General features: G+C 35.4%; 1 protein-coding gene across 2 annotated transcripts in view; it reads left to right on the forward strand.

The window, feature by feature from the left end:
* Window positions 1-27,079, forward strand: part of PRSS12 (serine protease 12) — a 73,067-nt gene that overhangs the window by 38,333 nt on the left and 7,655 nt on the right. For both annotated transcript variants that reach the window (XM_017870887.1, XM_017870888.1), the window contains 6 exons: window positions 305-446; window positions 3,210-3,406; window positions 8,922-9,063; window positions 15,159-15,364; window positions 18,782-18,860; window positions 19,577-19,699. In XM_017870887.1, the coding sequence (XP_017726376.1) occupies window positions 305-446; window positions 3,210-3,406; window positions 8,922-9,063; window positions 15,159-15,364; window positions 18,782-18,860; window positions 19,577-19,699 (889 nt within the window). The remainder of the gene's footprint in view (window positions 1-304; window positions 447-3,209; window positions 3,407-8,921; window positions 9,064-15,158; window positions 15,365-18,781; window positions 18,861-19,576; window positions 19,700-27,079) is intronic.

Raw genomic sequence — 27,079 nt, forward strand, 5'->3', positions numbered from 1 at the left:
ACTATAACCTCTGCCTCCTGGGCTCAAGCGATTTTCCTGCCTCAGCCTCCCAAGTAGCTGGGATTACAGGCATGTGCCACCACACCCAGCTGGAAAGAGTATTTTATTAGGACAGAAATGTGTTATGTCAAACTTCAGAAACAATGCAATAACCTCAGAGGGTCATTTAGCACAGATTTAGTATAAATTTAGCAAAAGGCCTAGAGCAAGGACTGAATATGGTGATATTTCTTATGAAATACAAATGTTTTGCCTTTTTCTGAAAGTTGATTTGCTTAGTCTCTGTGTCTCCTCCTTATCACAGATGGGGTCATCAGACTTGCAGGTGGGAAAGGCAGCCATGAGGGTCGCTTGGAGGTGTATTACAGAGGCCAGTGGGGTACTGTCTGTGATGATGGCTGGACTGAGCTGAATACATACGTGGTTTGTCGACAGTTGGGATTTAAGTAAGGTTCATTAATGTAAAGGCAGTTAAATGCCAGATTATATTGTTAAAAGTCTAATTATGTTAATCCCTACTTGTAATTTTTATAATAATAAAAATACATGTTCTCTCTTAGCTGTGTATGGAAGTACAACAATGAAAAATAATGACATTTTCTAAGATGATGAATAACCACCTCTTGCTGTTTATTTCATTTACCTTTCCTGCCATGACCCCTCTTCTTGGATAATTAGTTGAAGCCGGGGTGACCTCTAAGTCCCCTTGTGTCTGTTCAAGTAAGACTTTGAATGCTCATTTTTATTCTGACACGTCATTACTATTGGGTGTTTTTAGTTTTGACATCATTGTCTAAAATTGCAGAGAAGTCCAGTGTCAAATGCTTTGGTATCACATTATTCTCTCTCAGAATGTGATGATAATTATCACTTTTATTTGAGAAAAACAGCCCTCTTGTTAGGAGATGACCTTTAGAACTTGCTTTTGACCTCACTCTCTTAAAAGCTGAGTATCACACTTTGGAACATATATTTTATGTCACGCACATAATGCATTCCATAGTAAAGACTTAAGTTGGTCGAAGTAACCGCAAATGATGCTTTTGAGTTAAATATTTGAATGAAAGCTATGAATGCCCATTCTTTCTTGTTTTCCATATTTCTCTGTCATGCTTGAAGTAATCGTCTTATGCTTAAAAAAACTGGCAAAATTATTTCATTTTAGCTTGATTAGAGCTGATTGCAGATATTCACTACACTTTAAAACCATACCTTCATTCAAGCTAGGCAAAGTCATGTTAAACATATATTTTAAAATTTATAAAAGTAATGTAAAATCATTGGAAAATGATGAAAATAAAAAACTCCCTTATTTTTTATCCTTATGCTATCATTATAATTTGGGTACATAACTTCATATCAGCTCTAGTAATGGACATGTAATTTTGTCCACATTTTAACCTTATATTGCTATAGTCACAATTTTTAATAACAGTATCCATCAAATTTTCATACTCTAATTTACTTAATATTAGGTTAGCTTAATTTTTCCTATGATAAGTAATGCTGTCATGAAGATACAATATTCATATAATTTCCCTCTATTTTGTTTTTTCTTGGGCAGAGAAGTTACTGTAATTGTTGGGTAAAACGGTATAACAGCCAAATAAATACAATATACTGACAATTGATAAGAATTACTTAATAATTATCACTTTATATTTAAGTGAATCTCTGTTAGACTGCCAACTATACTCTGTTTTCACAGATTTAGAGAGATTCATAAAATCATGTTATTTCTATTTATTTTCACATTTGGAGAGATTCATAATTCCTGCTATTTCTATTTTTCACATTTTTTTCCTTATTAATGAAAACACTTGACACTGATTTTTTCTTCATATTTTATTTTGTTTCACAAATCTATGCAGAGTATTCACATTACTTTTAAAAATGTTCCCAATAATGTGTGTAAAAAGCTCTAAATGATTGTGTTAGAAGGCGGTCAAAGCATGTGCTACATTTGTTTCTAGTTTACAGAGGAATGTTTGAAAGAGAATATTCTTTTGTAATGAGAAAAAGTAAACTTTGGGTTTCTTTGTATAAATGCAATTCCAAAGTAAAATGACTTCCTGTTATCTGTTACGTAGTTGCTATGGACAGATGATAATCTAATGTATTTCGTGAAAAAAATGGTCTATAAGTTAAAAGTGAACAATATGCGATTTAGGCTTATTACTTTTCTAGCCAAGGCTTGATTAGTCAGCAGTAGAAGGAAGAAAAGCCATAGAATGATTAAAAAGCTTCATTGTTTTAATTTATTAAAATATTCATTTTGTCAAATAAATTTAATAAATACTTGCATAGAAAAAAATGAAGAAAATTCATATCCGATAGATCTCTTCATATTCTTAGTACAGAAATAATAAAAAATCAAGTAAGGGAATTATTATTATGAGTAAGAGTTGGATCTTACGGACTGTTAGAACTGAAAGACATCTTAAAGATTTGTAAGCTCAGTGACTTCTGGAGGTTTGGATTTTATGGAACAAAAGGAAATAAAATTGGGAAGATGAAAGAAGGTGCAGATTTACTTAATTTCTAAGTTAAAAAAATTTTTTCAGGTCTCTCCTATTTCTGCAGCGTATATGTTTATTATACATTTAGGTTTTGTTTCTGTAGTGCAGTGTTACAAATAAACTCAATTGGAACACAAATATAATTGATAAAAATTTTTAAGGTTCAATTTGTATACCTTATGAAAAGCTAAGAATATTATAATTCTGATTTTGATGGGCTGAAATCTAAATTTAATCATAGATTAGGTATAGTGCTTGAGCAATCAGTGAACGAATCCACCCTTTTCATTTTGAAAGAGAGAAAACCAAAGAAAAGCTGCTGAAATCAAATGAGTTAGACGGAGCATCAGAAGCAAAACGAGACAAGTGTTCTCACTTTCTGGTCACAGTTTCTGTGGTCAGGAATTTGAGATTAATCTCTTTGCATTCTCTCTGATTGGTTTTGTAGACAAAACACAAGAATGAATGGGGAAAAAGTATTAATTTCTCATTTGTTATTCATTGAAATAATCAAACATTTGTAAGGTGATTAAAACATGTGATGGAGCAAACATAGCTCTAAACTGAGTCCCCAAGGTAGGAGAAAGAACAGATACTTATCCTCTGAAGTCATGTCACTGAACTAGGTTGCCTGTGTTAAATGTTTTGTGGTTCCCTGTTCTACACACAGTGTTTATTTAATTGTCACAGATATGGTAAACAAGCATCTGCCAACCATTTTGAAGAAAGCACAGGGCCCATATGGTTGGATGATGTCAGCTGCTCAGGAAAGGAAACCAGATTTCTTCAGTGTTCCAGGCGACAGTGGGGACGGCATGACTGCAGCCACCGCGAAGATGTTAGCATTGCCTGCTACCCTGGCAGCGAGGGACACAGGCTCTCTCTGGGTGAGGACTGACTGCAGCTCTCAAGTTTCCATCATTCAGTAGCCATTGTACTTCTAACCGCTGGCCTTGAATGTGAAGTGTTTCTCATCTTTGGCTTTTTGGGGGGGTCTATTTCCCATAACTGTCTAATTTTCAGTAATTTTATGCAGAGAAAATAATCTTTTGAGTCTCTACACCAACATTATGAACTTTCTACCCCTAAGTTGTTTTCTTTACTTAGAAAATTAAGTTTCTCACTAAAAATGCTTACAACCATCTGTATCTGAAAAATGGAATAAAGAAGCTGCAGTATCTATTCCCCTTACTCCTTGATCACTTATTCTGATTTTCATTTACCTTGAATTCTAGTGAGCTATTTGGGACAGGATTTAAAATAAGAATATTCTCCTCTCCCTGTCTCATGGTTCATTTCTTCCCTAGTCCTTGTCATTCATTGGTCACCAACCATTCATTGCTCTTTTAAGTTTCTCAGTGGTCTTCTAAGTGAATTAATTAAAGTTAATAGCTCACCCATCTTTCTAATGTAACTTATTATTTTAGAAACCCATCAGGGATCTCTGTTACTCTTCATTTATATTTTTTTAGACTTGTTGGATAAAAGGTAACTAGCTCCTCTAACTGTATTGAAACAATTATGGATAAAGATCCTCTTGAGAGTAGAGAGCAATTAAACATTCTTGATAAATTTCTTAATGTCTGGTGAGGAGGGCAGAATATAGATGAATCAAAAATACAGAGGGAAATATTCAAAATACTTTGTAGTATGCTATCACAGCTTTATTTATGTGTATGTGTGAGAGAGAGTGAGTGTGTGTATGTGAATAGATGTTAAAATAGCCTTAGGTGGTCTTTACTTTTAACCTTGGATTGAGTCAATTCCTTTATATTCTCCTGTTTGGAGACTGTGAAGCTGAAATCTTCATATTACAAAACAACAAAACTTTTTGAATCTCAGAGTATTAACCATATTACACACTTTAAATTTGTCAAAGTCTGTGGCTGATTCCTCATTGTACTCTACACTGTGAAAGCTTGGTGACACTGCATTAATCTAGCATTATACCAAGTAGAAATACATGTTTTTATTCCATCCCTTTCAGGCTATATTTCCATTTTTCTTTCTTTTCATTTTGTTTTCTTTTTCCCTTGCCCCTTCTTCTTATGAAAAATTTATGATCCTCCCAGGATTATGTGGTGGATGATTACATGTGGTTGAGGGAGATAGAACTTGTTTGCTGGAAATGGATTCTCTCAGCCCCAGATAGTAGGTGTTGGAATCATGGGATGATCTACGCAAATATGCTCTGTGAGCCACCAGTGACGAAATACTATGTGACCTGAGTTCTCTGTAGGCCTGTGTTGTTAAATACATCATATAGTTGGAATAACAAATCTTTTCAGTTCCCTTGAAAATCTTTTTAATTCTAGGACTCTAGATGTGTTTTTTCAAAATTTAAAAACCCGAGGGTGATAATTATTAATAAAACATATGATCATTATTATGAATCTCTTCGGTTCTAATCTCAGTAATGTGTCTATTAACTAAAGTCGTTTGTCTGAAGAACATTATGTCTGAGGCAAATATCCTTTTGGGATAGAATCATGTTACTATTTGTTCATTCATAGATCATTGCTTCCACCTATTAAAAACTACTATATATTTAAAAGAGAAGCTTAGAGAAGGAGATAACGGAATAACGATATAAATAACAGCATTTAGGAAACAATGGAGATTTTTTACTTCTTTGGCACTGCAATGATGAGCTCTTGGACTATTGCTATTTTCAGCTATTTGAAGGCTAATTTCTGGACCTTAACCTTATATGTCAAGGGAAACTTTTCTCAAAATTAGTTACAGCCCTGTAGATACTCTTTTGGGTCTGTGGTGGGTGGAATGCTCAAAAGTAGTATTCTAGGTTAGTAAAAGTAATTCTAGTAAGAATGCAGTTGCTGCCTATGTGAGTTGGGAGAAATTTCTGGGATGGTAAAAATATGGATTTCTCATTTTAATATTACATTAATTCTAAAGTTCAGAGTATTAAGTCCTGGCAAAGATTTCTTTCCCAGTGAGGTTGTTGCCTCTTACTCAATTTTACAGTATAAAATTAGGCTTAATTACATTAATTAATTAATTAATTAATTGAGACTGAGTCTCACTCTGTCACCCAGGCTGGAGTGCAATGGCGCAATCTCAGCTCACTGCAACCTCCACCCCCTAGGTTCAAGCAATTCTCGTGCCTCAGCCTCCCGAGTAACTGGGATTACAGGCACCTGCCACCACGCCCGGCTAATATTTGTGTTTTTAGTAGAGATGGGGTTTTGCCATGTTGGCCAGGCTGGCCCCAAACTCCTGACCTCAGGTGATCTGCTTGCCTTGGCCCCCAAAGTGCTGGGATTACAGGCGTGAGCCACTGAGCCCAGCCTAAAATTAGGCTTTTAATGTGTATGTATGCATGGTAGAATTTATCTTTTTTCTAACAGATAGTATTATTTTCTAAAAATAATGTATTATGTTACAGGAAAATTGAAGAAAACTACTGAAAGTCAATTTGAGATATATTTTAAAGATAACTGTATACCTATAGGATTGTTTAGGTTTCCCAAAAATTTTATCTATTTAAGATTTTAGAAATAAAACATGTTATGTATTATTATTTCCATAACAACACAAACTTAATAGTGACAACGTATGGATGGCATGACTTTTGTCATCCAATTTCCCTTCAAGAATTAAGAATATTTTTTTCTTTTTTTTTTTTTATTGAAGCCTTTTAAGTCTAGGGTACATGTGCATAACGGCAGGTTTGTACAATATGTATACTTTGGGCCATGTGGTGTCTGCACCCATCAACCGTCAGCACCATCAATTCGTCATTATATCAGGTATAAACTCCCATGCAATCCCCCCATTCCCCCCCTCCCCATGATAGGCCCTGGATGTTTGATGTTCCCCTTCCGAGTCCTAAGGATCTCATTGTCAGTTCCCACCATAAGTGAGAACATGCGTGGTTTGGTTTTCCTCTTCTTGGATAGTTTTCTAAGAATGATGTTTCCAGCTGCATCCATGGCGGCCCCCCTACAAAGAACGCAAACCTCATCCTTTTTATGGCTGCATAGTATTCCATGTGTATATGTGCCACATTTTCTTAATCCAGTCTGTCAACAGATGGAATTTGGTTGATTCCAAGTCTTTGCAATGTGAATAGTGCCGCAATAAACATACGGGTGCATGTGTCTTGTAGTAAGAATAATTTATAATCCTTGGGTATATACCCAGTATTGGGATGCTGGGTCATATGGTACATCTATTCTAGATCCCTGGAGGAATCGCCATACTGTTTTCATAATGGTTTACTAGTTACAATCCCACCAACCAGGTAGAGAGTGTTCCCTATTCTCCACATCCTCTCCACACTGTTGTTTCCTGACTTTTAATGATGCCATTTAACTGGTGTGAGATGGTAGCTCATGTGGTTTGATTTGCATTTCTCGATGGCGAGTGATGATGAGCATTTTTTCAATGTGTCCTGTTGGCCTGTATGAAGTCTCTTTGAGAAATGTCTGTTCCATATCCTTTGCCCACTTTTGATGGGTTTTGTTTTTTCTTGTTATTTTTGAGTTCTTTGTAGATTCTGGATATTAGCCCTTTGTCAGATGATAGAATTTAATGATTTTGTAGAATGAAGCAAAATAGGCTCAGAAATATTGTAGCATTATTTTTACAAAGCCAATGCAGTTAACTTGAAAAAGTTTATCATTTGTATTTTCAGAGTGTATGAAAAAGTGCCTATAAAACTACCAGAATGGAACGTGTAGATCTAATTTCACGTGCAAATGCTTTCTTAATTTTGAACCAAATATCCAAAATGTAAAAGTGAAAACTTTAAGAAAAGAATTTCATTTGTTTGATTTTGGTATCTGAGGATCACTTTTTCACTTTCCGTTCTTGGAAAGAACTCCCAAATTTCAGATATATTAATAAGAAATATGAAGTTTCAATATTGTGTTTTATGACATAGCTAAAACTCCAGGTTTTTATTCAGCTAATAGTGAGAAGTGCATACACTCCATAAACATTTGTTGAGTTTGATTTTGCTATGTGATTCTGCTATATACTGCCTGTCCCATGAAGTGAACATGATTAGGGATAGACACTGGGGAGCCAGCAACTCTTGGGGCAACACAGAAGGATGGAGAAGTAAAAAATGGGTCAGAAGAATAAAAATAGAATGTGTCCATCTTGCTAACAATATTTTCTTTTAGTTAACCAATGTTGATTTAGTAACTTCACATATTGGTTTAAACACAAATTAAATAATATATTGTCCATTACCTGCAGACTTCTACCTCCTTAGTTCTGCTGATAATTTTACCATGCTTTATTGTATTCCCTAAATCCTTACCAGTAAATCTTGGCCCTGAAGCTCGAGACCTTTCTAGTAACTAGGTAATCAGATGTGTGAGTGTTAGCTTGCTTGGGTTGCTATAACAAAGTTCTACAGAGGTGGCTTAAACACAGATATTTATTGTTTCACAGTTCTGGGGGCTAGGAGTCCACAATCAAAAGTCAGTAGGGTTCATTCCTTCAGAAAGAACTGTGAGGGAATGGCTGTGTGAGAGAGAGATGCTCCAGGCCTCTCTCCTTAGCTTGTATATGGCAGTCCTCTCCCATGTCTCTTCACATCATCCTCTTCATGTCCAAATTTCTCCATTTTATGGGAATACCAGCATATCTGATTAGGGCCCACCCTAATGACCTCACAATTCAACCCATGCAAGTCACAGTGAGGAGTTTCAATTCAACATCATAATTATTGATGTGGTGATACGTCACACAAATCCCTTCATTTGTATTAACTTAGATAAATCTTAATTTGCTAGAGTTCAGTTTCTCAACTTTTAAGTCAGTAATTTTTGTGACTTAATTCTTTCCCTTAAAATCAATAGAAAGCCTGAGATGGAAATTGTCCCTATTTACTGCTTTTTTTTTTCTTTTTCTTTCTTTTTTTGCCTCCTCCAGCATTAGACTTCAATCAAGTTACCCAACTATGAATGCCAAGGTTGTGTCTGTTTCTATCTTTCTAAAAATCTTGGCTTTGGAGTATAAACTTCTAGCTCTGTTCACGGATAAATGAACAGACATGAAGCAAAAACAACCTCAAGTTAATGTTCTTTTACTATTTAGAAGTAAGGTGTAATAAAGTAATTCACGATTTTATAATGCTATTCATTCATTCAACAAACAGCGATTGCATATCCTCTATATGCCAGGCACTGTTCCACAGTCTGGGGATACAAGGTTGAGCAAGGTGAGCACTTTGAATTCAAGGCTGCAAGAGACACTGCGAAAGTGAATACAATTTTTATTGATATATCTTCTCTCTCTCAAAACAAGTATTTCCCATCTGATTTTATAGCTGATTTAAAAAGAACAATTGTATTTTGTAGAGTTGCTCATGCTTTAGCATCAGTTTGCTGGTTTGGGCTGTTCTAATACTTTTGAATCGTGACTTAGGTTTTCCTGTCAGACTGATGGATGGAGAAAATAAGAAAGAAGGACGAGTGGAAGTTTTTATCAATGGCCAGTGGGGAACAATCTGTGATGATGGATGGACTGATAAGGATGCAGCTGTGATCTGTCGTCAGCTTGGCTATAAGTAAGGAAAACCTAATTATTTGGGATGGTTACTGATGATCATATCTGAATTTTTAAATGCTTATTTTAATGAGTTACCTCTTACTTAAAACGAGCTTCTGTCATTCATTTGAAAATAGTGGCCACATATTGTTTTGATCCAGAATTAAAAAGAAGTAATAAGTAGATCCTATTCATTTTTCTGTCTTCTCACAAGAAATATTATGTCACATAAGAAATGTAGCTTTTTGTCTAATAACAAAATCGTCTAATAACTCTGACTAGTCATAATACTGCTTGTATCAGCTTCTCTCAATTAACCTTTTCTCTGTGATAAATGTTTCAACACTATAGCCTTTTAAGGGACTCTAGAGTTATTGAAATTATTGTTGGTTCCCATTTTTCTTGGTAGTTATAAAGTCACTGTGGACACGGAATTAGCAAATGCTGAGCCATTGCTCCTAGAGCTGAGGTCACTGCTCTCCCTTCTTGTTTCAGCTTTCATACTTGTAAACAGTTGTCCTTATTTACGGTCTGTGTGGTGCCAATTTTTTTTTTTTTTTTTTTTTTTTTTTTTTTTTTTTTTTTTTTTGCATTTCTGTGCTTTCTTTGCTGATGACTTCACTGTTTAAAATGGTCCCCATTTGTAGTACCAAAGTGCTGTGTAGTGTTCTTAAGTGCAGAAAGGCTGTGATGTGACTTTGAGAGAAAATGCATGCATTAGATAAAAAAGAAGGCAGATCATCTCCTGTTGGTTAGACCTCAGCTGGGTAATTTAAAATTTTACTTGGTTCTGCATATGTCATGAATGACTGTGAAAGCACCCTAAGTAATGATTTTGAAGTAACAAAAATATGGAAAATGTTATAATGCAGAGGGTTATAAATTTAAGATAATATATATAAATTGCCTAGCTCAGAGTAGATTACTAATAGTAATTTGGATTTAAAAATATATCCTTAATTGTATATCTGTGTGCATCTTAAATATTGAACAGTTCATATGATTATTTTCTATAAATAATACACGTTTATTTTAAAAAGCATTTCTGTTTCAATAAAAGTTAAAATGTTAGGTGTAAACTTCAGCTGTGATCTGTCATCAGCTTGGCTATAAGTAAGGAAAACCTAATTATTTGGGATGGTTACTGATGATCATATCTGAATTTTTAAATGCTTATTCTAAAGAGTTACTTCTTACTTAAGTAACTTAAGTAAAGTTAAAACGAGCTTCTGTCATTCATTTGAAAATACTGGCCACATATTGATTTGATTTGATTGTTTCTGGTTACTCGATACTACTTCAATTTATGGCACAGTTTTGGACCCAGTTGTAATTCCAGTTGTCCTACAGCAAATTAATCCTTCATTTGTGATATAAATTTTCAATTTTCAGAATATGGGACAGTAAAATAGGGAAAGTCTACATTAGATGTGAAAGTGAATTTAGTCAGTGATTAATTTTAAATTTATTTTGCTCACTGTGTTTCTATCACTCCTTTTTCCATTTGAAAAAAAATTATTCTTGTTCTTGTATTACATTACATTCCCAATACATTTCCTCACCCCAAATCAGCCATTAAAAGATACTGCTCTTTGAGACTGGTTTCTTGGCCATATTTTAATTTTATTATTTTGGTGGAGGTGATCCAAGAAGCCTAGTATTACCTTTGGAAATACAAAGGGAAGGATTGGCACCAAAGTTGATCTTCAAATTGTGTGTCTCAGCTAAGTTTAAGGAGAGAAAAATATCCTAAGTGTGTTCATCAAGCATCATCAATACACACATAATTGTGTGTTATTACTTGAATTTCTTTCTAAATTGTTGATTGCTTTTTATTTATCATCATTGATATAGTTTGGATATTTGTCCCCACCCAAATCTCATGTTGAGATGTAATCCATAATATTGGAGGTGGGATCTGGTGGGAGGTGTTTGGATCATGGGGGCAGATCCCTCATGAATGGCTTAGGCCATCCCGTTGCTGATAAATGAGCTTATGCCCTGAGTTCACATGAGATCTGGTTGTTTAAAAGTGTATGGCACCCTTCCACCCTGGTTTCTGCTGCTACTTTTGCTGTGTGACTTGCCTGTTCCCCCTTCACTTTCTGCCATGATTGAAAACTCCCTGGGCTTCAGCAGAAGCCAAGCAGATGCCAGCATCAAGCTTCCTGTAAAGCCTGTAGAGCTGTGAGCCAATTAAACCTCTCTTCTTTATAAATTACCCAGTCACAGGTATTTCTTTATAGCAATGGAAGAATGGCCTACCATAATCATTTAGTCCATTTAACATTTAACTCAAAAGTGAATTTAGCCTCATGTTAGGATGGCTATGATCAAAACAACAAAGAGTAACAACTGTTAGTAAGGATGTGGAGAAACTGGAACCCTTATACACTGTTGGTGGGAATGTAGAATGGTACAGCCACCGTGGGACATAATATGGAAACAGTATGGAAAATAGTTCCTTAAAAAGCTAAAAGTAGAACTACCATATGATCTAGATATCCCATTTTTGAGTATATGGCCAAAATAATTGAAATTAGGACATCAAAGAAATATCTGCACTCCCATGTTCAATGCAGCATTATTTGCAATAGCCAAGATATGGAAACAGCCTAAATGAGTGGATGAAGAAAACGTGGTATGCATATATATACAGTTACTGAAAGACAAATACTACATGATTCCACTTATATGAGACATCTAAAATAGTCAAACTTATGGAAGCAGAAATAGAATGGTGGTTATCAGGGGTTGGGAGGAGAAGAAAATGGGAAATTATTTTTCAATGGGTATAAAGTTTCTGTCATGCAAGATGAATAAGTTCTAAAGATCTGCTGTACAGTATAGTACTTATAGTTAACAATATGGTACTATATACTTCAAAATATAGTGAGGGTATAGATCTTGTGTTCTTAACAAAACCAAATGAAAACTGAAACAGAACATAAAGAACAAAACAAACAAACCTCAGAAAAGAACACAAGGAAATTTTTGGAGGTGAAGGATATATTTAGCACCTTGGTTGTGGTAATGGTATCACAGATATATGCATATGTCCAAACTGATGAAGATTTTTTTATATCAATTATACCTCATTAAAGCAGAAAAAAGATTTTAGATGAGAAACACAATCTAGATTAAGTGAACAAAGTTTGTTGCAGCTTTCAATATTTCTGTAATACTTATCAATCAAGAAAAGCATCAAAAGACTTTATAATCGTGTTTTAAATAGTCTCCTAAGTAATTCAGTAATTTAATGTTACCGTAACAAACTGGATAACATAATCTGCAATTTGCCATCAAATAGTATTTAAATGAGAATTGTTTAGCTATTTGATTAATCTAAATATACTTGCATATTTTTATAATTTCCCGCTGAGGGGAAATTGGATTTCATATAAGAACATATGTATATAAATAATTTTCATCATGTCTATTTTGATCACAAAAAATATTTAATAAAGGGCTTATTTGTAGAAATGAATCCAGGAAACTTTGAAGCTGTTATAAGGTTTGAGCCTCATAAATAGGAATTTCAGAGATCTGTCCTCCGGCCAGTCCTTGGAAACACTGAGAATCAAAATTGTATTAGAAAGCCTTTTAATAATGGGAAAGACAGAAATGAGATAATAAAAAAGGAAATGCGAATGGTAACTAATACATATATGATTAAAGTGAACAGAAAGTAAAAGGCATTATTTAATGATGCATTACATAATGTCTGACAAAGTCTAGCATATGAGCATGTTTGTAGATTGTTGATAGAGAATGTGTTGAGATCAGTTAAATTCATTGAGACAGACTAAGTAGTCATGATAGAAATTCCATTCTGTTTACACTTTATGTGGATCCATTAGCATATGTTCCAATAGAACGTTGTTTTTGAACATATTTGTTAGTGTATTAATCCTTAAAAAATTTTTTAAAATTGTATATTCTCACTGCTTTAGTAGAGATATAAAATTAAGTATATCTGGTATCTATTTTACATCTAACTAGGTGCAAAGGACTTAATTTCTGGCATATTTTTATGATATTTGAATATAAAACAGTTACACCACTCTTAATTATATCCAGTAAAATATAAATATAGTAATTTGATTCTGCTATCCATTAAAAAAAAATACATGAACAAAAGATACTTCTTTGACCAGAAATTTTACAGTTTTTTATTCTCCTTGAAATTGTATTTTAAATTTTCTTCCCCCACGGAATCTCAATGTTATTATGCCTTAAAAATGTGTGTGTATAGGTATGTACACACACATATATGCACACATACACATATACACGTGTGTGCATATATACAGATATATGCACACATATGTACATGGAGACAGAGAAAAATTATGCTAGGAAGTTTCATGTGTCTCTAGATTTTATAATTTCTAGTATATGACTGATAATAAACAACAAAAAATTTAATAACATTATTAAATAGTTATTAAACATAGAAAATAAAAGTTTACCAAAGCTCTCATTTCTTAATTAGACCAAAGGGTTGGGTTTGTGTTGCTTGGATTAAGGAAGCTTCATTGCTATCATATATTTTGAATTTTTCTTTTGTCTACTTTAGAGGCTTTCAAACTTTGGAAGAATGTACTGTGGTAGGATTTGGAATGAGTGCAAGATATGCTTTTTGTGAAGTGAGAGAAGGGAAATTTTGAAAGAGAAGTTTGATCTTGATAGCAGCAAGATTATTTTTAAAAAAGAATATATGTGAAATTTGAGGATATAAAAATTGATTCCTTTAGAGCCTGTGTATCTCTTGGAAAGTTATTATCTACCAGGAACCCTCCTGGGTTCAAGTGATTCTCCTGCCTCAGCCTCCCAAGCAGCTGGGCTTACAAGCACACACCACCATGCCCAGCTAAATTTTTATATTTTTAGTAGAAACGGTTTCACCAAGTTAGCTAGGCTGGTCTTGAACTCCTGACCTCAGGTGATCTGCCCACCTCGGCCTCCTGAAGTGTTGGGATTACAGGCGTGAGCCAACGTGCCTGGCCTAAAAAAATTGTACTTTTTTCTTCTAAAGGAGGCAAAAAATTAGTTCTTAGCTCTGTAGGTTATTATTTAATCTCATAGTTTTCTTCACAATATTATACCAATATTAAGAGAGTATTATACTCTTTAAGAGGGTACGAAATTTAGAGGTATTTTTTTTTTTTTTTTTTTTAATTATCACTGTTAGTTTAGGGTACTGCGTGCACTAACGGTGCAGGTTTCGTTACATACTAGTACTACTTATGCCTGTTGGTGTGGCTGCACCCCATCCACTCGTCAGCACCATCCATTCATCATTTATACTCATGGTCAACTCCCCAATGGCACCATCCTCCCCTCCCGCTCCTCCCTGATGCCACGGTGCTGACTAGTTCCCTTCCCGCGTCCAACGTGATCCATTGTTCAGCTTCCACCTACTCGACCGTTGAGAAGAACATAGCGGTGTTTGGTTTTTCTCTTCTGTGATAGTGTTCCGCTCACACGAATCGATCGGTTTTCCAGCTGCACGTCTGTCCCTACCAAGACCGCAACACCATCCTTTTTTATGCGCTGCATAGTATCCTCATGGTGCTTATGTGACATTCTTCCTTATCCGTACTGTCCAGATGGACATTTGCGAGTCTGATTCCCAAGCCCTCTTTGCTGACCTTGCTGAATAGTGCCCCGCACCTAACACCTCAACGTCGTACCTGTGTCTTTTAGTAGCAGATAATTATAATCCTTTGCGGTATCATAACCGTAGTGGGATGGCTGGGTCATAGGGTCTACATCTAGTTCTGAGCTTAGTAGGATATTCTTGTTTTCCTCGCTTAAACGCAGAGCTTAACAGGATTTTTTGATGTGCCATTAAATGTGGGTTTCTTAGAAAAAGCTAAATTAGAGGCAAGTGATATAATAAAGTGGCTGTGGAGTATGGCAACAGAGAAGGTATAATTATTACCTTTTTAATGTAATTTTTTTAACAGTCATGAAACAAATGGTTTTTAGCACATGCAGATGCTAATTTTAATATATAAAAATTAAGGAATAAAATTGAATACATGTTTTGATTTATTCAGATATATGCTTGACTGATTCTTCACATCATTAAGAATGTTCTATCTTCAGGGGTCCTGCCAGAGCAAGAACCATGGCTTATTTTGGAGAAGGAAAAGGACCCATTCATGTGGATAATGTGAAGTGCACAGGAAATGAGAGGTCCTTGGCTGACTGTATCAAGCAAGATATTGGAAGACACAACTGCCGCCACAGTGAAGATGCAGGAGTTATTTGTGATTATTTTGGCAAGAAGGCCTCAGGTAACAGTAATAAAGGTAAGTCACCTTCTGGAGCCCTAAACAAGTCAAAGAATACTAATTCCCACTCTAGTACTAGAAGCAGTACTTTGATAACAGAAATCAAGTGCAACAAGAACATATACAGGCCATGTCTTGTGCTATTCCTTAGATCCAGTAGTTCTTGGCAAACTTGCCTAGGTGGGGCTGACAGGTAGAATAAGGGTCAGGGGTAGGAGTGGATTTACAGGGCCTTGTAATCTCTGGGATCATCCCCTTTTCACTTTTTTAGCCATTTCTGTATTTCCTTTTTTAGATATAATAAAGCTCTCATGCTTGTTGCTATCTTTGAAGATCCAGAATTGGTATTGACTTCATAAAAAGGAAAGTACTGAAAATATAGAAATGAATTAAAGGCATTTCTAAAGTCTTACTAATATTTTAAACAAGGATATTTAAAATGAATTTCAAAAGAAAATGATCTTTTGTATATTTTATTCTCTGAAATTTAAAAATTTAAGGAAAATGATAAGTAATCCTTTCATATGATACAGTAATGTTTCATAGTTTAAATGAATAGAGTTCTTGTAAGCTCTGTGTACATTTATTATTATTTATTTATTTATTTATTTTGAGACGAAGTCTTGCTGTGTCACAGAGGCTTGAGTGCAGTGGCACGACTCGGCTTACTGCAACCTCCACCTCCCGGGTTCAAGTGATTCTCCTCCCTCAGCCTCCCAAGTAACTAGGATTACAGGCGCCTGCCACCATGCCCGGCTAATTTCTGTATTTTTAGTAGAGACGGATGTTTCACTGTGTTATCTAGGCTGGTCTTGAACTCCTGACCTCAGATGATCCGCCCACCTGGGTCTCCTGAAGTGCTGGGATTACAGGCGTGAGCCACCGCGCCCGGCCTATTTAATTTTTATGAAACATTCTTTAAATGACTGAGAGAATGAGCTATTTTGGAGAAATTTGTGGTACATTTTATGAAAAGAACAGTCACCTCTTTATCTGGATTGAAAGTTTATAGTTCTGATATAGTTCTGATATAGTTCTGATATAGTTCTGATCAGGTGCACCTATATTTGAGCATTCTCTTTTTCTAACACCTTTTAATAGCTGCCAAAGACAATGCAACAAATGAATTGGATGTCGTTAATATGATTCTTTGCCGTCTGAGGGGCTCCTGATTGTGAAAAGAACACTTACAATCCTTTGCACTTTATTTTCTATTCATATATATATTAAATATATTTTTATTTATGAATGTGTGTATATATGTGTGCGTGTGTATAGATCTATGTATATATGCGAATGACTCGGCCAGCCCTTTCCCCCGAATTCTGATTATAACTTAATTTACTAAATTCCCTTTAATAATTTTAATTACCATTACAAATGGGACATAATTGATTCTTTGAATTATGTGAAATTCCTTAAGTAGTTGAAAAACATAAAAAATTCATTATTTATATGTTTGTTTTTAATGCCTTCCTAGAATTATAGCAATAATCTTTTTGATACCTTTCCATGGTTATGGCAATGCTACCATATTTCAAGTAAAAAGATTTCATCTTAGCCTAGCTAGATTACAGAATCTGGCATATTAACCAGTTGATTTTATGTTGATACTCAGCCTGGTGACATCTACAAGGTGATTCAAACTGAAGCCATTAGTTATTGATCATCTGATGGGCTCCTTTTATAAATGAACTTCGTTTTTCTTTTAAAATTTTTAAATAGCCGGGCGCGGTGGCTCAAGCCTGTAATCCCAGCACTTTGGGAGGCCGAGACGGGCGGATCACGAGGTCAGGAGATCGAGACCATCCTGGCTAACACGGTGAAACCCCGTCTCTACTAAAACATACAAAAAAACTAGCCAGGCGAGGTGGCGGGCGCCTGTAGTCCCAGATACTCAGGAGGCTGAGGCAGGAGAATGGCGTGAACCCGGGAGGGGGAGCTTGCAGTGAGCTGAGATCCGGCCACTGCACTCCAGCCTGGGCGACAGAGCGAGACTCCGTCTCAAAAAAAAAAAAAAGAAAAAAGAAAAAAATTTTAAATAATAGTGTATGACTTTAAATAGAGTTTGCTTTCTTGCAGTCTGGTTCTTTGCCCCAGAATGATGTAAACTTAAAATTTTGCTTGTTTTAAATATTACATCATTCCTTTTCTTGACATCATATACATTGACCCAACTTGGAGCATTATTGGAAACTTATGTTTTTTCTAATATCTTACAATTTGCAGTGTCATCTAGANTTTTAAATAATAGTGTATGACTTTAAATAGAGTTTGCTTTCTTGCAGTCTGGTTCTTTGCCCCAGAATGATGTAAACTTAAAATTTTGCTTGTTTTAAATATTACATCATTCCTTTTCTTGACATCATATACATTGACCCAACTTGGAGCATTATTGGAAACTTATGTTTTTTCTAATATCTTACAATTTGCAGTGTCATCTAGAGGACTCATATTCTAAGAGATGAAGGTTAAAGTTTGATAGCATACGTCTGAGATCATTTGGCAAATTAATCATCTTGGTACACACTGTTGAACCTCTTTCTCCATCAAGAAATAGCTATTGCTGATTCCCTATTGGGCTCCCTTCTACCTGGATATTATGGGAGACCATTAGGGTTGATTAGGTCTTCCTGTTCTTGGCACAATTCCCACTGTCCTCCTCTTAGATAGAAAAACTACATATCTGTACTTTTATACACATATATTTAACCAGAGAAATAAAGTACTTCTATATAAATTCTCCTATTTTCTCAAATATTTTAAAAATTAGTCATGCCTGTTATATTTGCCTTTCACATACCAGCTTTTCACATATTTTTAATTTAATTCTTTTTTTTTGTATGTTCTTGACAGAAGTCTGTTACCTTGGGAGGTTTGCCTGTATAGCCTTAACTATAGTTTACCACTTAAATTGGCTTAGCAAACCGTTTCCCTATGTTGACATGCTAAGTAAATGTAAATTCACATCAGAATTCTAGCCTGGGAATGTGCTTTGCTCTTCTGAGTTACAGTTTTATATGTGATTTAGAACAGTGTTGTGTGGAAAGTAAGTAATTTAGGCCATTACTGCCTTTGCAGTTCTCTTATTTTGTTTAATGTTCCATACATTTTGTTCCATACTTTACACAAAATAGCAGCAGCAGGAGATATAGGTACCTACCAGGATGAAGTACTGGACAGAGTCAAACCAGTCAGCAGCCCATGAACCCCTCAGAGGTGAAGAATGGGAAACCTCATAATGTTTCTTGTCTACTTGCAAATTATTGCCATTTAATCAAATGAGAAAACTATTTTTGTTACAAGAAAAATTTTAATTTGCAGAGAAAAGGCATTTTGACATAGAGGAGGAAGCATCAGTGGAGTATGTCACTTATCATCTTACCCCTCCATCAGCAATGTGATAGCTTAATTAATGACCTATTTCTGCTTCAGAGTCCCTCTCATCTGTTTGTGGCTTGAGATTACTGCACCGTCGGCAGAAGCGGATCATTGGTGGGAAAAATTCTTTAAGGTAAAAGTTCCTTCAAAAAATACTTTTTATATTACAGAATTATTTATATACATAGAGTGTTACAAACTGGGGATGTTCTGTTATATAAGAGACTTGTACTCATTTTATTTTCTAAACTAAATTCAGATTTCACTGATAATTTCACTGTCCTTTGACCTATGTTTACTTTGTATAGACCATGTTCTTATATCACCAGCTTGATTTAAGAGATTAGATGTGTTGCTGAAAAGTTACATGGCACAAACAAAATAATTTAACAGGGGACCTGGAAGTGTGTATAACTACAAAGAGTCATTTAATTTAGAATGTATTTGTTTCAGACTTGACTCAGTTTAATCTAAGTTTTTTGTTTATAGAATTTACTAATGGAAAACTTTATCAAATACTTCTTCAGACTGCATAGGTGAGGCAGAGGAGAGAAATTACACTTTAAATCATGAACTATAAGGAAGACAACTTGTTTCTAAGAGTGTCAGATAGGTGGGATCTATACAAATGCCTATAAGCAAATCTCCAGAGTTGCTGATGCCGGGCCTGCTCAGAGCTGTGGGGTCTCCTTCTCAAAGTAGAAAGGGATTGTATCCTGGAGTCCCTTTTGCTTTCCTTTTCCCCTGCCTGCAAGGCATTAAAGTTATTAAAGCCATTGCTTTAACCAGTGCTTTCCTTTGCTTTTTTGCCTTTTACTGACGTTGATGTGTAGCTCATTTTCTTCTTAGGGGTGGTTGGCCTTGGCAGGTTTCCCTGCGGCTGAAGTCGTCCCATGGAGATGGCAGGCTCCTCTGCGGGGCTACGCTCCTGAGTAGCTGCTGGGTCCTTACAGCAGCACATTGTTTCAAGAGGTATGTGTCCACCTTCCCAAACAACCCAGTGTAGCTTCTATTCATCAGTTATTCCAATCCTCTCATGCTCTACAGCACTCAAGGTGTCAGAGCCAGGCTATGAGCCTTCTCTGCTTGTGCCAGCAGCCCTGTAGAATGAGGGAGTGACACAAAGAGCAAAGAGAGCGCTTAGAAAGCCACTTGCTACCCTGGTGTTACAGCAAATTCCAGATTTAGGGAGAATAGAAGAAGAGGGGTTTTTGGAGAGGAGGCAGCAATGTCAGTGCTCCCCCCAAGAACGTATCTGAGGCTGAAATTATATCTTTGTAGAGGTAGAAGAGACCTCAGATTATTTAGTCATAAATGATAAGGAGTAGGGAATGCAGTTGTAGTGTTTTTGATCCTTTGAGTCTTGGTGTCTTGTACCTTTGAGAAAGGTTGCATCTGTTTCATTCTTGGTTTCTTATAGTTTAGTCCTGATTATTTTATCTTGTCCCAAACATTTTATCAGTCCTTTCTGAAGTCTTCCCAGTTCAGAGGAGAGGTCACGCAGAGTTACCAGAGTCACAGAGCTCATGGTGGCAGATACTGCAGTAGAACCGGCTCTCCTTTCTCTATGTTAAGTGCTGTTTTGTGGGCCTTGGTTAATGGCCCTGTCCTCAGCATTAATTTTGGTATTTAAATATGTATACCAATGCTTGTCAAAATATTGATAATTATTAAAGCAATGTGTTGAGTACAGTTTCATTATATTATTTTAATTTTGTGTTTTGAACATTGTCACAATGAAGTTTTAAAAAAATGTGCACCATATTGTGGAAACATTTTGCAAGCAGAAATTTTCTATTTTTTCTTATGTGATATCATATGGTACATACCTTTGCTTCATTATGTACTTGTAATCCATCCAGGCAGATTTGTTCATTCACTTTAACTGCTGTATGAATTTTAATTGCTATTGAAAGATTGAACCAGTTTATTTATTCCCCTGTTGCTGTGTAGTTAGCTGCTTTCCATTCTTTCATTGATAGAAAACAATGTTGCAACAAACAACCAGGTACCAGTCTCACTGGGTGTGTGCACATAGGGACATTTTTCTGGGTCCTAGAATATGTATTCCCATCAATTTGTCAAGCCCTACCAATTTATCCTTTGAAGAAGTTGTGTCAGTTTATAACCCAGCAATGTGTAAGTTCCTTTTTCCGCACAACTCCAGCTAAACTTGATTATCAAAATTTTAAATTTTTTGCCAATCACAAAGTTTTAGGGTTTCTTTTTAATTGTATTTCCCTGACCAGTGTCTTCCTCTTTCATGAATTCTTTGTTCATATACTTCACCTGTTTTTGTATTGGGCTATTTGTCTATTTGTAATTGATTTTTTAAATTTTTGGATATGTTTTGTGTGCTAAGTCTTTGTTGTTAAGTGTTACAAGTACTTTTTCCTAGTCTGGACCATGTCCTTTTACTTGTTTATGGTCTTTTCTTACAAAACTATCTTAATATATTTAAAATGTCATAATTTTCTTAAAAGTTTTACAAAAGCTTTGTATTTCTTATTTAAAAAAATCTTTGCTTTGCCCTTATTCTCTTATTTTTTTCCTAAAAACCTTTATAGTTTTACTTTTAATATTTAGAATTTTAATTTTTCCAGTTTATTTTTGTTTATAGTATATGGTATGAAGAAAGGACCTAATCTTATGCTTTTCTTTATGGATAGTTTTCCTAGCATTTTTTATTAAATATTCTAGTCTTTACCCACTGATTATACTGTCTGCCATATGCCAAATTCTCATATATCCTTGTTCCTAGGATCTCTATTTTCTTCCATTTTTGTACTTCAGTAAATATTTGTGCAGTAATCTTCCACATTCAAGGTGCTACAGAGAATATGTATTTTATTTATTTATTATTATTATTATTATTATTATTATTTGTTTTGAGACAGAGTCTCACTTTGTTGCCCCAGCGGGAGTACAATGGCACAATCTTGGCTTACTGCAGCCCTCACCCCCCAGGCTTAAGTGATTCTTCTGCCTCAGCCTCTTAAGTAGCTAGGATTACAGGTGTGTGTCATCATGTCCGGCTAATTTTTGTATTTTTAATAGAGACGGGGTTTCACCACATTGGCCAGGCTGGTCTTGTACTCCTGACCTTAAGTGATCTGCCCGCCTTGCCTTCCCAGCCTCACCAAACCTGTATTTTACATAACAGTGGCCATTTGGGTATATAATTGAGCTTCAGAGTCCACCTGTTTACTAGTGGGTTTAACACATTCCTGTGTTACCTGAGTGGCATAAACAATAAAAATCATATTAATTCATTCACTTAACAAATAATTACTGAGCACTTACTATTCTTAGGTACATGCTATGTACTAGAGATACAGTGGTGAACAAGTCAGATAGAATCCTTCCTGTTACAGAGTTTACTATGTAGTTATAGGAACTCAGAGGAAGGAGATGTTGACTTTGCTGATACAACCAGAAAAAGTTAAGGCACCTTTTTTAAAGTGAGATATTTTTACAATGTTAGATCCATTTAGCTTGTTAATATTCCAGGTTCCTGAGCCCCTGCTCTAAATCTGCTGAATCTTTGGAGATGAGACCCAGGAGTTGCTTAGGTTAAGACCCACTTGCTTAGAGGAGAGATAGTTGAAGAATGATGATGGGGAAGAATAAGTGGAATTATCAGACAATTATCTTTGTCGTGTTCAACATATTCATTGCTAAACTGATAAAAAAAAAAACAATGATGGTAAATTGATTACATTTTTGGGTGCCAGAAGAAGGGGAGGGACAAGTAATGTGTTAGAAGGTAGGATCATGATGGCAAAATATCTCTTTTTTTCATATACGGGAAGACCAATTTTTTAAAATGTCTTCTAAAAAAAAAAAAAAAAGCCAGAATACATGTGCAGAATGTGCAAGTTCATTACATAGGTATACGCGTGTCATCGTGGTTTGCTGCACTTATTGACTGGTCCTCTAAGTTTCCTCTCCTCACCTGGCAAAATATCTAGATAGGCTGATTCTAACAAGCAATATGGAATAAGGATGAAATAAAATGCTGCCTTTAGTTCCAGGAAATTTGGCTGAAATACAGCATAAGTGAAAAACTCACTGGTTTTAGTGTCCTGCAACTTTAATAAGACTCAGCAATACAATGTGGTTGCCCATGAAATTAATTCAGTCTTGGGTAGCACTGACGAACGGTGTCCAGACAAAGCAGTTAAGAACCTTGCTATTCTGTCTTTCTGTGCTCAAGTGACTGTCAGGGAGAAAAGCACTGTCTCCATAAAACAGAGAAAACTGTGCTCAGTTCTGCATGCCACATGATGAGAAAAGGACATGGTGCTCTAAGAAGGGCAAGCAGAAAGGAAAGATTGTGTGGGACTGGATTAGGTTTGTTGCCTTTTGCTTCAGATACCACAAATGTTAAAGGGAGATAAGATAATTTTTGTTTTGACACAAAAAAGAGTTTTCTGTTGTTTATTTTGTATTTCTTTGACACTAGGACAGTTCAAAGATGGAATGGGCTATGTGTGGGAGGAAAAGTGAGTTCTATTATGGAGTCTATTTAAGCAGAGAGAGGTTGGGTTCATGTGTAGGTAGAGGCTGGTGGTAGATAAGATGTAATGTTTAGAGTACTGTGGTGAGAAAGCAAAAGCTATGTTTGAAGGATAACAATTATCACCTAGAATACAGGATCTGGGGTTTGTTAGTGAACTTAGAAGAGAGAGACAAGAATAGCCTGGGATGTCAGGGTTATGGATTTCTCTTTCATTTACTAGGCAGTGGGAAACCACTAAAGTTTTGAGCCTTGAAAGATGATCAAGGAAGAGTTTTAGGAGATGAGTCATTTGGAGATTTATGTCATATATCTGAGGGGGTAAGGCAAAGTTATTAATCTAGGGAGGCATCTGTGAATGGGCTTGACGTTATGTTAAAAAATCTTTGTGTATGTTTGTACTTATATGCCTTTTTCCGGCAAATTGGTCTGTGTTACCAAATGATTTAAGCAGGAACTGGAGGGACTGTGAGGAAGGGACCTAATTTTATACTTTTATACGGGAGGGAGACTAGTTGTAAGATTATTGTAATAATAGAAATAGGCAAAAAGGAAAGGAGGGAGTGAAGGTAGAGAGGCTGTTAGAAATCCGTAGAGCCTGGTACAATGCAACAGAAGGAGACTTGGATCTGGCCAACAAGACCAGGGTTACAATTCTAGCTCTTCCAATTGTTAATTGTTTAACTTTGCGGAAATTATTTAACCTCTTGGAGTCTCAGGTTACTTCATTTTACATCTGTAAAATGAAGATAGTAATGTTCTACAGTGAGAAACAAATGATCTGCAAAGTATTTGAAAGTATTTTATAAACTGTAAAATTCAAAACAAACATTGGCTATTTTTATGTTGGAGTTTAAAGGCAAGAATTGAAGACTGTATTAGTGAAAGTAGGGAACTAAGGATGATTTTATTTCACTTACTAATGGAGAAGAATAAGGTATAAAACTGCAAAGAACTTGAAGAAGCCTATTTTGGGGCTTTGAATTTAAGCAAAATAATCTATTATCTTCCTGTTATTCAAGATTTCTTGTCTTTCAAATTTCAGCCAAAAGTTACAGTCATAGGAGTTCAAGGCTTAAAGTATTAAAGTAGAAAGATTGCTCAAAAGTTGCACTTGAGGTTACAAACTTTAACTTTTGGGTTCCCTGGACGGGCTCTTTTTTGTGGTTGTTGTTGTTGGATTTATTTGTTTATGTGTCATTATTTCTCCTTTGGCCTGCTCTGTCTAGATTATTGCTTAAAGTCAATAATTGTCTCATTTGTGTTTATACACCAAGTGTCTACTGTATGACTTGGCACATAGTAGATACTCTAAATGATTATTACATGATGAAAGTGGTGGCTCAGTTGCCAGATAGTGACTATATTTAAGAATGTTGGATTGTTTAGAGGATGGTGGTATTTTTAAACCTAGATGAACAGATAATTCCTTCCATATGTCATTTGGAATTTCTTCTCATTATTTGCACAGTTTAAGATAAAAATAGTTGATTAAAGAGCAGAGGAGCAGATTATGATATGCAGCATTTTGATATGCTTTGGCTATAATACAAGATTCTTTTAATGTGAGTAGGGAAAAAACTGCTTTGCAAATGTGTTATATATCCTTCTGACTTGGTCTTTAACCTTTGCCGGATTTCATAGACTTCCTGTTTGAAGCGCCTAAGGAGGCTACAGCTCACATCTTTATTGAAGTAAGTTCATTAAAAGGCACACAGCTAGTTACTAGTGATTAGAACAAGCTCCAAATTTTGTTTTCCAATATTTAGGGATTTTGCTTAAAACAAATCCTCCTTTCATCGTCAGAAACACTGAAATTTGCAAAATAAAGACTGTAATATAGAAGCAATGTAGTAGGGCTCTGAGGTTCCTATCCTTTTAGATGCCAGGTAAAAGATACCTTAGTTTAATATAAGGCCTATAGGTAGGGAAACTGGATTTCATATTTTGAAATTAGCTTCCCCTCACCCTCTTTTGATATTTCCACTGCTTTATCAACTACTGGTCTTCTGTACACCTAAAGATTTCTTGTTCATCAGCGCTTCCTTGGTACCTAATTCTTGCAGTGATATAGGCTAGTGTGGACAATAAGGCATAGATTGTTATTACCACTTGTGTTATTACACAGAATGAGAACTTTTTATGTTTATTTGCTTGCCTTCATAGCATAGTCACTCTTTTATATAATCTTTGTATCAGAAGAATCTAGGAATGATGGCCTGATGAGGATGAGATCAAAATGCCATAATCCCACTCTACCACATTAATGCCATAATGCCAGCAGCCTCAGTTACACTCATTTCATATGGAGTAGTCTCTTTAAGGGTACTTTATTTGAAGGCTGGCAAAGTTTTCGTAACTCAATTCTTATTCCCTCACGGCTTTCACACATTTCCATGCCAGTGTAACAAGCACACCTGAAGTAGTTGGTAAATCACTATTTAAAGGCTTTCTATCTCATTTTTCACAGTTTCCTTAATGTTAATGCAATACACATGGAACGCAGTATCCCGTTGGCAATTTTAAGTGGAAACTTCAATAAATTAAGTTCTTTTGTAGCTGGCTTGTGAATCTTATATAATATAAATTGCTAATTTTTGCTTTCTATTCTAGATTGTAACAAGTACCATGAAATGACCTTGTGTGTCTATTGTGGTGCAGCAATATAACTGAGGCAAAAATTCCTGAATATTAATTTATTTTAATTGCTTATTCTGATAACAAACATGATTTTGCAGGAATAAATGTACCTGAAACAAGGGCTTTCTTATTTCTGTAATTTTACTCCAAAGTGGATTTGTTCAAGAATATAACTTTACCTGACTTTATCTCATTGACTTTTTGCCTACAAATGCAATAGTAGCTGGAAATTGTTAGAAATGACTAGATATTTCTAATTAGAGAGATAGCCACAGAGGTAATGGGACTTACTTTTTAAGAACACGGTGTGTCAGGTGCCTAATGTTGTTTCATCATGACATAGTATGTGGTAGAGCAGAGCTCTTAGGAACACAGTCTTTGGTAATACACATATCACCAATCATGCTAAAACTATTTCTGTAGTACGCATAGTATTTGTGTATGTGCAAGGGCTAATGCAAGATTCTACTGAGGTTTCCTTCTCTGTAAGCAATTGGAACCATTTACACAAACAACTTTAGTCAACTCCTTTTTGAGTTTCATCCAGAGAGAGGAAAAACAGATTTTAGTAGTAGCAGATGTGCATGGCCTGATGTAAAATATTGTTTTCCTGTAGAGACGAATCCATGTAGAGAACAAACACAAAGAATATGACTCTACAACCTGAATTAATTCTACTTTTAATTCTAGTAATTTGTTGTTGTTGTTGTTTACTTTAGCCTCAGTCTCAGAGAAACTTGGACATTGGATTTTAATAAACTGCTGTGTCTCAGATCCTCTCTTGCTCAAGCTTGTCTGGGAATTTCATCCAATTTTATTTGAGGGGAGTTGAAGGCATTTCAGTAAAGCAAACAACTGAATGATGTGTCAGCCAAAACCTGAAATGTTTGTTTTAGGAGCATATTTGGATAAAATAAAGTCTATCAAAATAACAAAAGTTCAACTAGAAAAACCTTAAAATACATTGCAAAAGTGGATTGCTTTATATGTTGTCTTGAGAAGCCTAGAACCATAATAGATACTTCTGAAGTCCACACACATATTGAGCACTTCAGCTAAAGTGTCATCCCTAAAGCATATAATCATACCTACTAGGAGAGGTGACACTAGAAGACAAAAATTTGGTTGGAAAACTATTCCAATCTTGTGTCAGATGCTCTTCAAATTCTAAGCACAAAGTATATTCTAAGAAT

This window comes from Rhinopithecus bieti, unplaced genomic scaffold (assembly GCF_001698545.2).
Source record: "Rhinopithecus bieti isolate Rb0 unplaced genomic scaffold, ASM169854v2 scaffold_5846, whole genome shotgun sequence".
NCBI lineage: Eukaryota > Metazoa > Chordata > Mammalia > Primates > Cercopithecidae > Rhinopithecus > Rhinopithecus bieti.